Consider the following 15,466-nt stretch of genomic DNA (forward strand, 5'->3'; position numbering starts at 1 on the left):
TTGAGATGCACCTGTATTCCATTTCTGTAGGGAACCTATATCAGACCTTTAGACGTTCATCCAGCTTTTTTTTGGTAGTATACGGAGTGCCATTACTCTTTAGCTTTAGACCCCTCTAGCTGACACTGGCATTGAGCATGGTGACCTTGGCTCATGTGCAATGTTCTATTTGTTTTCGTGTTTTTCTGTGAGAATTATACAAGCTTTGTACACAGCTGGTGCAACTTGGCATAGCTGAATTCCCTCATTGTAACGTTTGTCCTTTTTGTCTTTGGAGAATTCACTCTGAGTGCATTGTTAAGTGAATAGGTCCATCACAGGGACATTTGATATCCTAACTGAAAGCTGGTTAAAGCTTTTGTATTAGTTGCTCCTCTGGCTACTGTGTAGACCCTGAGTGACTTGGACCTGTAGCCCTCCCCTCTCCTGTCCCCTTCCTCTCCAGCTCCCCCACTCTCATTCTCCTCCCCAAGCTCCCCATCAGCTTCCTAAACCCTCCTCCCACAGCTCAGGAGTGCGTCCTTCTCTCAGTGCGTGTGGACCGTGGCTTTGAGTGGACACTCCGGGAATGGGCTCTTCAGTGAGAGTGAAGAAAAACTTCCAGTTTTTCCGTGTTTATGCCCTTCAGAGGCTCCTCTTCATCTTGCGGGAATAATAAAATTTGAGGGAGAACAAGTCACGTCCCAAATGTAAGTGTGGGGACACAAAGACAGTTGCTAGAAAAGTCAACGAATGGGATAAGAACAAGTTGCAAGTGAGGATTGGAGGGATTTTACCTATTTGGAGCTGTTCCCCCAAATTTTTTAAAGAGATTCAGAGAGATTTGTTTGAAATTTTGTATTTACTCACCGATCCCCAATTTCCCACCAAATCAAGTCGAATCTGATTGGACAGAACTCAACGTTAACTGAACAAGAAGGTAAGCAAAGAGGCTGAAAGTTGCTGAAAGTTGCTGTGTATGTGCATGGAGATTTGTTGGAAATGGCAAAGTGGTTCAAAGATTTCCCCACCAGTCTGAAAACGGGTTCAGATCGCACCCGATCGGCGTCCGAATCCGGACCTCAGACCAGACCGAAACCGGGGTTCACCGGGGGCTCTGGGGCCAAAGGGAGCCTCCGGAAAAATTCAGAAAATGGTGGAGTTGCAGGTGGAGTTGGTAGTGGAGGTGGTGTTGGATCGCTGCTGTCTGGAAGAACACGAAAGAACTCAGCCATTGAGCTGGGCCGGAACCACTGGAGCTCGGGTTCTGGGTCAGGAAAAGATGGAAAAATCTGGGAGATCCTTATTCCGGGCAAGAACAAAAAGAATCCCAAAATGGAGGGCTTTGAAGATCATCGCACTCTCAGGTAGGAGATTTGGTGTCACATTTACATTGTGATGTCCCATACAAACCCAATGTAAATAATGAAATAATAATTTGTTTGTGTTACAATAATCTGCAACCATCTTCACAGGAGAAGAAAACAGGTTTGGTTAATAAAATGAGAAATACACACACACACATATATGTGTGTGTTTCAGTGAAAAAACTCAACTCTCCCATCTCTACTCTCAGGACCACCAGCATTGCCGACGCGTACATGAGCCGCATGATCAAAGTGGACAAACAAGACAAGTGTCCGAAGTACAGTGGTGGTCCGGCCGAGAGTTTGGGGACAGAGAGCGAGAAGAAATCACCGGTCAAAACTGAGACGGTGAGTTCTGACCGATCCTTTGTGAGTCTTTGTCTCAGTTCCTACATCTACAAAGATATCTATAAAACCTTCTGTAAAGTCCACACTTTTGTTACACACTTCTAACTTAGTGCCAGTTGTTACGTCCACGCCGTGTCTGTGTAGTTCTTGAGCAAGTGAATGGATAGAGTGGGACTAAGATCCTTTATTCTTTATCCTTTACTTATATGTGAGGAAAAGAACAACTACTAACATGGAAAAGGACAGATCCATCCCAGTTATACTTACGTACACGGAATTGACCTAACAGTTTATATCTTCAAACTTGTTTCTTCACAGAAGAAAAATAAATAATAAAAATAGACATTTTCCAAAACTATTCTGGATCATTTGTGAGGTTTTGGACAAAGGGGATGTTTTGATATTCTCATATTCTATAGAAAATATAAAAATCATAAATCACATATAATCATACACTCAGTCAAAACATTAAAATGACCTACTTGTTGATACACTCTCTGTCCACTTTATCAGCTTCACTAAGCACACAGGTCCCCTTTGTATTTCTACTATTACAGACTGTAGTCCATTTGTTGCTCTGCATACTTTGTTTACTCTTTTCTCTGTTAATCAATGGTAAGGACCTTTCCAGGACCATGAACACAGAACAAGAATTATTTGACTGGTGGATCATTCTCAGCAGGTGTGTTAGTGTGTGAGTGGATCAGAAACAGCAGTTGCTGCTGAAGTTTAAATACCTTAGAGTCAACACTGGACAGCGAATTATTCAGCACCCAAAAACATCAAGCCAGCAGCGTCCAGTCATTTTAATGCTAAGACTGTTTAGTGTGGAAGGTTATAAGAGAGAGAGAGAGAGAGAGAGAGATAGAGAGAGAGAGAGAGAGAGAGAGAGAGAGAGAGAGAGAGAGTCAATACATTATAAGCTATTGCTATTAAACACTTGACCTGATATACTACATATTGTCTGTGGGAACTAAAAGAAAACATTTTTGTTGTGAAAGCAGAGATCAGTATCTCTCTTTGTTTCAGCCATATCCCCCCTCCCCATTTTCTTCTCTATTCCTATCCTCTGTTCAGTGTGTGATTGCATTATGATCAGTCAGTAGGAGAGCAAACACAATACACATGAACCATTCCCTGCCTTCTCTTCCTGTCTCTATTACTCTGTCGTACTGCCTAAACACACACACACACACACACACACACACACACCCTTGAACCACAAAAACACTTAGACAATATGGTCATTCTCAGCACGGCAGTGACACTGATATAGTTGTGGTATGTTAGCGTGTGTTGTACTAGTATGAGAAGATCAGACACAGCAGTGCTCCTGGAGTTTTTAAACACTGTGTCCACTCACTATCTGCTCAATTAGACACACCTAGCTTTAGCTTTTTGGTGCCATCTTCTAGTAGGGGTCCTGAGCATTGAGGCAGAGGGTGAAATAAGGCTAACTAAGTATGCGGAGCAACAGGTGAGCTACTGTCTCTGACTTTATAGAAATACGAAGTGCACCTATATAGTCAGTGACGAGTATATTCAGAAGTGTTTTAATGTTCTGGATGAACAAGTGAGGATGTGTCCTGAAACCCCCATCTCTCTCTCACACACACACACAAAACACTCACAGGTGTGCACACACACACACACCCTAACACAAATACAGAAAGAATAGAATGACCACACAATACAATGTGTGTCTTTTCTTCCTGTCCCCAGTGAAGGGGGGATGTTTGAAGAGTTCTTATGTCACTCGATACGGACGCTCCCATCGCTGGACGGATCCTGAGGCGACACTTTGAACATAACACTACAGAAATCAGAGCCTCATGAAGTCACAACAAAAACCCCAGGGGCGTCGGGGGAGGGGGAGGGCCAGTGTTGAACTGAAAAGGAGATGGGACATAATATCCTCCAGTGGTTTAGATTGATGCATGAAAATCTTTTAGCATACTCCTGCATTTCTATAACATAAGACAAAGGTGAAGACCCTGAGCATCGGCTCATTGACTTCTGTTAGAAGTGTATTTCCACATGTGATTAATCAGGAAACTTTAAATAAACTATTTTACTAACTATGGCCACAATATGCTCCCATAATTCACTTGGTATACAGAGCTTAGTGACATATTAGTGTTTTTTAGATGATTCATAATAAGTGCACTTACGGTTGTCCAGGGCAGCTCTAGCAGGGATGAGTATTCACAAAATAAATGGCTACCTAAAATACAGCCATGTTTAAAGCGCCTAATCTCTTCACTAAAACACATACTACTGCCAGTGTTTGTGGGTTAATAGAGGTGTGGCCACATACTTCTGTTATATAAACATTTGTTAAATGTATTAGAAGACGGTGTTTTGTTTGTTTGTTTGTTTGAAGAATTCTGGAATGTTATGTTCACTTAAAGGGGACATATCATATCCCTTATCCATGTCCGAACACGTTTTTGGGCGTTTAGTTAAATGTTTGGTGAAGCTAACATAACAGCCTTGTTCAGAATGACTGGTGTTAGCACCTGTTACTTTAAATGAGAACGAGCCACAGCTCAGTTCACTGCGAGAGCCCGGGAATGAGGAGCGAGGAGCAGAAGCTGTGGCTTTTAGACGTTTTAGCACAGTTGTCTTTCTTCTCGGTACTATTCATTTTTAGGCATGTTTAACCAGTACCCTTATTTCTCCACACCCGTGCTTGTTTTACTCAGTTTAAACTTGCGCTTTAACATAAACATGGATCCAGTGCTGTGATTGGAGATACTCAGAGGTGGGACAATACTGAAGTGTCTGCACTCGTCTGTAATGTCCAACATGCTTCTAAATTAATTACCAGTGTAGAACTACTAGCTTGTTCACACTGTAGTTAATGAACCTTCTCTCTCACACACTCCCTCTGCCTCTCTCTCTCTTTCAACAGCTGATTATCCTGGAGGATTATGCTGACCCTTACGATGCTGAAAAAACAAGGGAGCAGAGAGAAGCTGAAAGAGAAGGAGAGAATGATGGTTACATGGAGCCTTATGATGCCCAACTTATTATCACAGGTAATATTTCTCTCTCTCTCTCTCTTTCTCTACAGAACAGAGATGTAGTTTTCAGGTTATGTTTTCTTTAAAAAGTACCTCAGCACCCCTCTTTCTCTATCTCTCTTTCTCTCGCTGCTCGTTGCCACAGTAATGGTGTTGTGCTGGGACAATGGGCGTAGTTTCCTCTTTCTGCTTCCTGTTTCCTGTCTGTGTTTCCTTTGCCCCATTCTCTGGACAGGAAGCTGACCCCTGCCACCCCCCACCCCCACCCCATCCAACAGAGTCGCCTGGTTGTGTGAGAAAAACCTCCCCCTCCCCCAAAAAATCTCTTCCCAGAACTCAGGAAGTGCTCAGCCAAAGCTGGCCAATCACAGGCCTGGGCCAGCCTTCCCCTGGTACAGCCATTGTTTTCTCACACAATAGTCCAGACGCAAAGTGACAGAAGGCTTAGGATGTAGAAAGGTCCAGCGCTGAGCTTCATTTTGACAACAATTTGTTTCAGTCACCAGCAAAGTGGCACACACAGTATTTATAAAAGCGGTTCTGTTTTATTTTTGATGTCAAAGAACTAAATTGTTTGTTACCTCTGAATGAACCACAGAGTGCCTCCTCCAAATGGAGGTTACGGTCTTTAAAGGTGTAATGTTACACATCTTTTCTGAAAGTTAATACAGTCCTGGGGTCATAATGAAATATCTGTGAAATGCTTTGGTCAAAATACTGCAAGGATCAAACACCACAGCAGTGTTCTCTCCGTGTCTAAACAGCACTGTTTGGAAAGACCGGTTTCAGCACATGTTCTTTTAAAACTTCACTTCCCCTGTGGCAGTTCATCAAGAAACAGTCTGGAATGGAGCATGTTCTTGCCCTAATCCCCGCAGCTTTGTGTGTTATTGGGGAAGTTGAATTACCAATGGCTTAACTGGGTTTGGTCAGATAAACAACAAAAACGACACACAGCCAAACTATCAGCCATATTCAAACTGATTCCCATACAGCAAACATATTCTGGTGCATGTCTAGGTCACATTCCCATTTTCATTGGCCCACTTGCCTCAACGGTTTTGCAAAATGTTTGAACCACTCCAAAGTGGGATGATTTGGCATTTTACATTACACACTGACAACTTAACTTGCTATTTTTGGTCATTTTACACTGCAACACTGTATGGCACATTATTTTACATTTTGCGCACTTAAACTTCTTTATTATAACCATATTTTTGTTTATTTTATGAAATGTGCAAACATTTTTACACTGTAAGCAAATTCATTTTAGTTTCTACAGGGAATCACACACTAAACAGAAGTAGGCATAATAATAAGATTTAAAGTGTTTTTGTGTGACTGACATTTGTAAATTCAAAACATTCTCCTGATCTTTTGTCATTTTATGATAACTGTTGTATAGTCTTGAAAATAACAAATGTAATTTTCATTCATTCATTCATTATCCAGTTCAGGGTCGCGGTGGGTCCAGAGCCTACCTGGAATCATTGGGCGCAAGGCAGGGAATACACCCTGGAGGGGGCGCCAGTCCTTCACAGGGCAACACAGACACACACACACATTCACTCACACACTCACACCTACGGACACTTTTGAGTCGCCAATTCACCTATCAATGTGTGTTTTTGGACTGTGGGAGAAAACCGGAGCACCTGGAGGAAACCCACGCAGACACAGGGAGAACACACCACACTCCTCACAGACAGTCTTCTGGAGGAAACCCACGCAGACACAGGGAGAACACACCACACTCCTCACAGACAGTCACCCTGAGGAAACCTACGCAGACACAGAGAGAACACACCACACTCCTCACAGACAGTCACCCAGAGGAAACCCACGCAGACACAGGGAGAACACACCACACTCCTCACAGACAGTCACCCGGAGGAAACCCATGCAGACACAGAGAGAACACACCACACTCCTCACAGACAGTCACCCGGAGGAAACCCACGCAGACACAGAGAGAACACACCACGCTCCTCACAGACAGTCACCCGGAGGAAACCCACGCAGACACAGAGAGAACACACCACACTCCTCACAGACAGTCACCCGGAGGAAACCCACGCAGACACAGAGAGAACACACCACACTCCTCACAGACAGTCACCCGGAGGAAACCCACGCAGACACAGAGAGAACACACCACACTCCTCACAGACAGTGACCCTGAGCGGGAATCGAACCCACAACCTCCAGGTCCCTGGAGCTGTGTGACTGCGACACCTACCTGCTGCGCCACCGTGCCGCCCCCAAATGTCATTTTATTAAAAAAAATAAAAAATAGAAAGAAAGAAATGTTAATATGCTCCGTTCACACAGAAATCACTTTAAATCTAAAGTCTAAACCAAAACTCACACATATTTTGAATACAATATTCTCCCCAAGAACAGAACAAATTTTCAGATTATTATATTTGTTTAATAAAATGATATTTTTATTGATATTTACATAAAAACAATACTATAAAACAGTTACCAAAAAGTGATAATAGAGAAGGAGAATGTTTGAAATTTCAATTACAATTAAATACTTCAATTAAATCTTATTTGTTCACCTAGTACATGGACAATCTATTTAGTCTAGTTTAGTTACATTTTTACATTCAACTTACGTTTGACTTATTTAGATTGATGGTTTACTTTAGCTGCATTATATATAAGTTATATCTACAAAATACAAAATAGGTTGAGGTTACACACAGACTAAATAAATAAATAAATAAATAAAATAAAAACGGAATATGGCCGCCTCTGATGTGTTGGATATTTTGGTCAGTTTCAGCTCCATTACAGTCATTATCAGTTCCCACTGAGGTCTTAAAACCCCCACAAGACATCTCCGAGCCCCCAAACTCCTCCTCTCAGATTTCTGAACACCTTTCTGTCACCAGAATTTAAAATGATTTGGATTAATGTGGGACGACATACTTATTACCTGTGGGAACACATAACGTCTAAGAAACTGTGGTGATGTGAAAACAGGGATCTTCGGAAAATGAAAAAAAAAACTGGAGGCTGCCTAAAGACAAATGGTGACGATGTTTAAAAATGAAAACATTGACATTAAGTTGCTGAGAATTTCTTTTGAAAAGGTATTTCCCTGAAGCTGGAAAAATATGAAGGGTGGTTTTCTAATTTTTGCGCGGAATCATATGTTTATGTGTGTGTGTGTATAATGGAAATGTCTGGGGAATGTTTAATAACACTGGCTTTGAATCAACAATCAAGTCAACATTTGTCTATTTGTGGGGCGTGGGACACAACAGATTTGGGTATTTGCTCAATCATTTTTAAAATATTTGAGCAAGACGGATAATGTTTTTACACAGCAACTTACGCATCTCCGCTACAAAAGAAAGCATAAACATCCCTTGCAGCACCTTTCTTTTATGAAAAGTTCAGCTGAAAGTGGAGTGAGTGCCAAGAGTACAACCTCCAAAGTGGGCAAGGGGCAAAGTGTAGTATATAATAGAAATATCTAGTACATTTATGAAAGTACTATTAATTAAATACAGTTATATATTGTTTGAAGTGGATGAAAAATTACATAAAGATGTATTTAAAAATACATATATTTGTAGCGCTACAAAAATGTAAGAGCAATTCTACACAATCAGCCAAAAAATGGAAGTGTGTCCCTTTATATCTATATTTATTGTCAATTTAATCATCTCCACTGACCACTTTGTAAAGTCTACACATACAGACTGTAGTGAACCTGTTACACTGCATACCTTCTTAGCCACCTTTCACCCTGTGCTTCACTGATCAGGAAACCCCCACCCACACCCCCAACACACACACACACACACACATCCAGGACAACTAAAGAGCAATAATAATTTTGGTGGTGGATGATTCTTAATACTGCAGTGACTATAATGTGGTGTGTGTGTGCTGCACTGGTAAAACAGGATCAGACACAGCAGCGCTGCTGGAGTTTTGGAGCTGCTGGTTTGTTTACATTCACTCTGTGGAGTTTCTCTTCCTTGCCCCCTATATGCCTTTTACTCTAAGGATTGCTATCTATTCTGGGAGGAGGTCTCTGGTAGTGACAGGTTTTCAGCAAAAAATCGTTGGCTTTTGGTTAGACTAGAACTACAAAGACTTTACATGGATAAACTACAAAAAGGTGTAAACCAGGTTTAAAAATATTAACGTGAATGTAGGTTTATGACTTAAACCTTATGAATGTAGGTGAATGTAGGGATTTTTCTGGGGGGGTGGGTCCATGTGTGAGAGGTTAGATTGCCAAAATTAAATATTTTAATGACATTATCTATAATAAAGCTCCTTTTTTCATACTCTGTTTTATTTTGCTGAATGTAATTTAGTAAAATTGGCTTGTTTTACTTTATGAAAAAAATTGTCAAAATTAATATCATGGGATATTTGGCATCATGTAATTTAGGCTGCCTATGGACTCCTGGATCCATAGGAAAAGAGTAAAGAAAAGAGAAGCCCTTATTGTCATGTGCTGCTTTTTGTTTTTAATTCTTTTGCAGTCAGTTAATTTTACACAAGAAAAGTCCTGGACACACAGGATGTTTTGAGTTATTTTATACCTATGCTGTGGTAATTTGCATATTTGGGTGCTGCATGGGGTCCCGAGTGGCAGTGGTGGTGCTGCTGTTGAGGTTGTGTTCACTTATTTCAACTTAAAAAATTAACAAAATATTTAACTTAACCAGGAGTGGCAAACGTTTGTAGATTAATGCAAACTAATGTCCAGTTTTAGCCGTAAACCACTCCACTCTGTTGTGTGTGTTCATGTAGAGATTCGTCGTCGAGGATCAAAAGACCTGCTGAAAGTGTGTGTGGTGTTGAATGGGGGAGAGGGAGAGAGCTCCGGACCGCCACAGATCTACGATGTCCCATATGAGGAGGTCCTGGAGGGGATCCCCCTGACCCGGCCAGAGTCTGACCCCCGACCACCTGCAGAGTACGAACTGCCCTGGGAGTGGAAGAAAGAGCAGATCGTCCGGGCCCTTTCAGGTAATTACGAGATCTATGAGGCTAATGTGGCTAACAATGAACTAGCAATTAGCAGTTAGCACCAGTCTAGCAGTCTGAATGTGTATATATCCACAAGGAGGGCACCTTCAGGTAGCTGAATGTACTCATTCATAAGAGACTATATTTTGAGAATTAATATCTATGTTATGATCACCAGCTCAGTTTGATGGTGTGTGTAAAGAGGATGGTGGTGGACCCCCGATCGTGAAGCAGCAGACCTTGCGCTCAGTGAAGAGCTGGACCCCCAAATCCCTGCGCCCCTCGCCCCCCTCCCCCACCTCCTCGAACCCCAGCCCCGACACAGAGACCCCCAAAGTGGACCCCACCTTACCCTTGGACAAACAGAGGCGAGTACCGAAAAGCTTTCATGATGTTTACACTGGAACACGGGAGTCTGCTGGAAACATTGGTGTCTGCGCATCCAAAAGGACATGCACAGATCTATGAGCAAAAAATCCAGACATCAGCAGCTTGGTGATTAAGAAATAAAATGTAATAATAAATATTATCAGGGCAGCACAGTGGTGCAACAGGTTAGTGTTGCAGTCACACAGCTCCAGGGACCTGGAGGTTCCGGGTGACTGTCTGTGAGGAGTGTGGTGTGTTCTCCCTGTGTCTGCGTGGGTTTCCTCCGGGTTACTGTCTGTGAGGAGTGTGGTGTGTTCTCCCTGTGTCTGCGTGGGTTTCCTCCGGGTGACTGTCTGTGAGGAGTGTGGTGTGTTCTCCCTGTGTCTGCGTGGGTTTCCTCTGGGTGACTGTCTGTGAGGAGTGTGGTGTGTTCTCCCTGTGTCTGCGTGGGTTTCCTCCGGGTGACTGTCTGTGAGGAGTGTGGTGTGTTCTCCCTGTCTCTGCGTGGGTTTCCTCCGGGTGACTGTCTGTGAGGAGTGTGGTGTGCTCTCCCTGTGTCTGTGTGGGTTTCCTCCGGGTGACTGTCTGTGAGGAGTGTGGTGTGTTCTCTCCGTGTCTGTGTGGGTTTCCTCCGGGTGCTCCGGTTTCCTCCCACAGTCCAAAAACACACGTTGGCAGGTGGATTCGCGACTCAAAATTGTCCGTAGGTGCGAGTGTGTGAGTGAATGTGTGTGTTGCCCAGTGAAGGACTGGCGCCCCCTCCAGGGTGTGTTCCTGCCTTGCGCCCAGTGATTCCAGGTAGGCTCTGGACCCACCGCGACCCTGAACTGGATAAGCGCTTACAGATAATGAATGAATGCATAAATAATATCATTTGAAATTTTACTGCTATAAATACACATGTGAAGGGGGGTGTGAGTGAGGTATAAGTGACTCTATGTGTGAGTGTGTGGGTGAAGGTGTGATTGAGCTTATGTGTCTGAGTGAGCATGTGAATGAGCATCTGAGAGCATGAGTGAGTGAATGTGTGAACATGTGAGTGTAATATGATTAGAACTGCAGCTCACTGTGGATTATACTGTCTGTCAATACTGTAAATGAAAAAGGAAATAGAATATTGAAAATCAAAACAGAGGCTATTAAAACTCACAATACTCCAGTGCATCTTCAGCAATCCAAGGCAGGGAGTCACCAGTGTCTCAGGCAATGCCGGGACCTGTTTGCTAATGTAAGTGTGTTAACGAACAGCAGCACAGAGAAAGTGGCAATTCTCAGCTACAAGTTATTTTCTCCAATGAGTTTCCTAAGTTGGACCTTAGGAAGGTATCCAAAGATACCATTACCATAGGTCTGAGTTGGGAGGTTCATACCAAAGCAGAGTTTGAAGATCTACAGAGGAAGGTACAAAACAAGGCTCTCGTCACTCCTTTTAAACCCCTTCAGATGCAGGTTTCAGACACGCAACTGAAACTCAAAAAAAGACAAGGCTGAAAGGTACTAACCGCACTCGTCTAATGACACATAGGTGATGGCCTTTTCACCTCAAGAAACAGAGAGGCTACAGGATCAGAGTTCTGGAGAAGTTAAAGACAGCACAGTTACAAAATTCAGAGCTCTGTTGTTTTCTCTCAGGTTCAGTTCTGTTGATTTTTATAAACTGAAAAAAAAAAATACAGAAAACTCACTTCTCATGTAGACGGCATCTTATGCACATGACTTTATTACATAATGTTATACATAATCTCACTGTCCCCCCGTAGCTGGTATCATGGCAGTGTGAGTCGTCAGGAGGCTGAGGCTCAGCTGCAGAACTGCAGGGAAGCGAGTTTCCTGGTGCGTGACAGCGAATCCTCGACCAGCAAATACTCCATCGCCCTCAAGTAAGATTGTGTGCATTCGTATGTATCTAGTTATATGTGAATATTAGATAATACAGGGCACATACTGAGAAAAACAAACATTTGGGATTAATAGTTTGATGTACATTACAAGCATTTACCATCAGATTGATCCATGATCTTTAGATTCACCCAGTGATGTCCTAGTTGCCTACTTCTAAGGGACAAATAAAGTTAATTAAGCATCTGTGACTTGATTAGGATTTATCTCTCTCTCTCTCTCTCAATCCAGGACAAGCCAAGGCTGTGTACACATCATCGTAGCTCAGACCAAAGAGTGTGGCTACACACTGGACCAGAGCAGCTGTGTGTTCCCCAGCATCCCAGAGGTGGTGCATCATTACTGCACCCAGCGCCTACCTTTCACTGGAGCTGAACACATGACCCTCCAGCACCCTGTACCACGCACACACTGATCCCTAATACATACCCACACATACCTACAGCACCAGAGCCAAGTGCATGACCTGGAGTCCCCTGTACCTGCCTGCAAACATACACATACTGGTCCCTAAGACACACCCACACATACCTATATCACCAACGGTTCAGCAGGACCAAACACGTGACCCTCTTTTACCCTGTATCCCACACACTGACCCCTTACACATACTCACAGATATTTCATCAAACCTACAGCAGAGTTAAAGGGAATGTCTATGATTGTGGATAAGCGCAACTCTCTCTGGTTGTTTACATTCAGAAGCTAAGCGTCTTTTAAGGTGGAACCTATTGATGTTTGTACGTGGCTGAAGTTTAGCTTGTCTGTAAGTGTTTACTCACTGTTTGAATTACCACAGAAACTCATTTGTAATTCGAGTTGTTTAGTTTTGTAGCACTTGCGGTGATCCAGTTAGTTTGGGGACATTTCCACCTTAAGTGATAGGAAACAGCAAAAATACGTTTATAAGTACCCACCTATGAAGCGCTCACAAGCGATATCCTCATTTCGGTTCATGCTTTTCCACGCTTGGAGTTCTCTTCGTTGTCTAAAAATACTCTAGATGCCTTTGCCGTGAGCGGAGAGAGAGAAAGCCTAGCGTACCAGGCCGAGACAGTTTGTTTTTCTTTTATTTAAAAGACAGTGAGTCAATACTCACTGTGCTTTGTAAACACATCAGACAAGTGTGTAGCACGCAGACAGACTGAAGTGCTAGCACATGGTGAGAAAACATTTTCTAAATTTTATAAAAAGTATTTTTTAACACAGTCGTGAACACAGACCCCCAAGAATACACTCACACACTTCCAAACCTCACACTGGATGTAGTACCTGTGTGCTTTTCATAAGTCTGATGACGATGTTCCATTCTTTTTCATGTTTTACACTCGAATTAGGATTCATCTGTAAAGTTTCAGCAATATTTGATTTCGGCTGCTATTTTTCAGAGACGTATAAGACATAGTTTAATACTTCAGGTAGTATTTATCTACTATTTAAAAGGGTTTGAAAAGTTTGAGCACTGCTGGTTAGGGCTGTTGTTAGATCCACCTTTAGTCATTTCAAGACTATGGACCGTTGAAATCAAGTCAAGGTCAATTCTAAAGGAGGCTGAGACCAAGTCAGTAGATGGAGCCTAAGGGAGAGCTGGACCAAGTTAAGAAGTCTTTTAGAAGTTCCAAGCCAAATTCCAAAGACTAAGCTATAACTAGTTATTAATTATTTCCCATTCTGAATTACTGGTCTTCTCCAAATGGTTTGTGGGGTTTTCCTTTTTTAAAGTGTGTATGACTGTTTGAGTTTCCCTTTTTACCTAGTTTTCACATTCAGGCCCCTTCTAAATGAAAAATTGGGACTGCTTGTGGTGTAAAAGGGAAAAAGGTACCATCACAAGCCTACAGCCTGTAATTTCTGTCTTCTCTCTGGCGCCTTCTGAAAGCTTGCGGATGTGCCAGGATTAGCCAGCTAGCCGTCAGGTTCATTCTAAACGCGCCACGGAAGTAGGATGAGCCAGAAGGGCAGACATGCATTGCTACTTGACGCCCCCTGCCTGACACAAGTGAGAACTGCAACAAGAAGCCAAGAGTTAGAGACTACGTACATGATTTCAGGACGTGAAGTTGCGCCCAATATAGTCTCGTGTGATTTGTGTAGAGTATGTTGACACTTTTTCTTTCCTTAATTTTATATTTAGTCATTTTGAAGGGAAACACAAAGAAATAAACGATGGTTGTCAATAATGATTAGCTCTCATAATTGTCTGATTTTTTTTTAGCATTGTTTGGCTTTGGTTTTTTACTAAGAATTGTAGTTGTGCACATTTTTTTTCCTGATTTAACACAGATTTACTACAAATTTGATGACATAATAAGAATGACATAAACAAAAACAACCACCAGTTATCGTTTGTACATCCTCCCTGATGAGTTTCGTAAGCTAGAGCCATCTAAAGACACCATTAAGCTGAACCATTGAGGGGCACACAGAGCGGTTCCGAAGGCCAGCCAACCTTCTTGATTATCCGTGATAAATCTTTCCATTGATCGTCTGAGTTGGGGAATGGAATGGCGTGGGAGGAGTGGGGGTTTTAGTGGGGTTTAATGGGTTTTGTTGGGTGTGTGCTCTAATTAGAGTGACCATGAAACAGGCAAGTCGCCTAATGCACACTGAGTGCCTTTTTGAGCAAGACACCAAAATCTCATTTATACAATACTGTGTTTATATTCGTAAGCAGTAATTTTGATTTGTTTTGGAAAGAGAGAGAAAAAGGATGTTGTTGACTGTTGCTGGTGATATTTCACCTTTGTACAATATAAGACCATGTAAAGACTGAGAATAAAGCAACTGTGATCGTAAACCTGTTTGGGCTGAAATTATTTTACGTCATGATCCGAGTCAAACATCATACTAGGCCCCAAATTTACACGGAACCATCGCTGGATCAGGAAAACCCACCCTATAGCTACACTCATTGTTCATTTTTCTTGGCTACACTGACCTTACAGGAGCCCTTGTTGTTCTATTACAGACTGTAGTCCACTTGTTTTTCTGCATTCTTTCTCATCCCCATTTCGTTCTACTCTTCAATGTTCAGGACTACAACAGAGCAGCCATGATTTGGCTGATGGATCATTCTCAGCGATGTGTAAATGTGTGTTGTGCTTGTACATAAACGCATTAATTAAACAGTAGGTATTTTGACAGGCTAATAGTAGCTAATAGTTGCTGTCCAATTAAAAAGCTGTATCTCCCAAATAACTCAACAAGAGACGGAAAACAAGCTTCTCAACATTCAATGAGGTTCAACATTCGGAGGAAACCCACGCAGACACAGGGAGAACACACCACCTGCCTCACAGATAGTCATCCAGAGGAAACCCACACAGACACAGGGAGAACACACACACTCCTCACAGACAGTCACTCGGAGGAAACCCACGCAGACACAGGGAGAACACACCACACTCCTCACAGACGGTCACCCGGAGCGGGCCTCAAACCCACAACCTCCAGGTCCCTGGAGCTGTG

At 42.6% G+C, this 15,466-nt stretch overlaps 1 protein-coding gene across 2 annotated transcripts; it reads left to right on the forward strand.

The window, feature by feature from the left end:
- Positions 1-547: 547 nt before the first annotated feature.
- Positions 548-14,785, forward strand: she (Src homology 2 domain containing E). 2 transcript variants are annotated; one of them, XM_066683052.1, is made up of 7 exons: positions 548-1,346; positions 1,556-1,694; positions 4,609-4,735; positions 9,512-9,730; positions 9,909-10,098; positions 11,860-11,979; positions 12,230-14,785. In XM_066683052.1, the coding sequence occupies exons 1-7, from the start codon at positions 982-984 to the stop codon at positions 12,411-12,413; spliced, it is 1,344 nt and encodes a 447-aa protein (XP_066539149.1). In that variant the 5' UTR covers positions 548-981; the 3' UTR covers positions 12,414-14,785. The 2 variants fall into 2 exon arrangements, with proteins under 2 accessions (XP_066539149.1, XP_066539150.1); XM_066683053.1 differs by having other exon boundaries at positions 9,933-10,098.
- Positions 14,786-15,466: the final 681 nt, after the last annotated feature.

Source organism: Hoplias malabaricus, chromosome 10 (genome assembly GCF_029633855.1).
Source record: "Hoplias malabaricus isolate fHopMal1 chromosome 10, fHopMal1.hap1, whole genome shotgun sequence".
Lineage (NCBI taxonomy): Eukaryota > Metazoa > Chordata > Actinopteri > Characiformes > Erythrinidae > Hoplias > Hoplias malabaricus.

Coding starts and splice junctions, on each gene's coding strand:
- she (XM_066683052.1), top strand. CDS start 982: ATGGCAAAGTGGTTCAAAGATTTCCCCACCAGTCTGAAAACGGGTTCA. Junction 9,731..9,908: donor GATCGTCCGGGCCCTTTCAG/GTAATTACGAGA, acceptor TATGATCACCAG/CTCAGTTTGATGGTGTGTGT. Junction 11,980..12,229: donor AAATACTCCATCGCCCTCAA/GTAAGATTGTGT, acceptor CTCTCAATCCAG/GACAAGCCAAGGCTGTGTAC.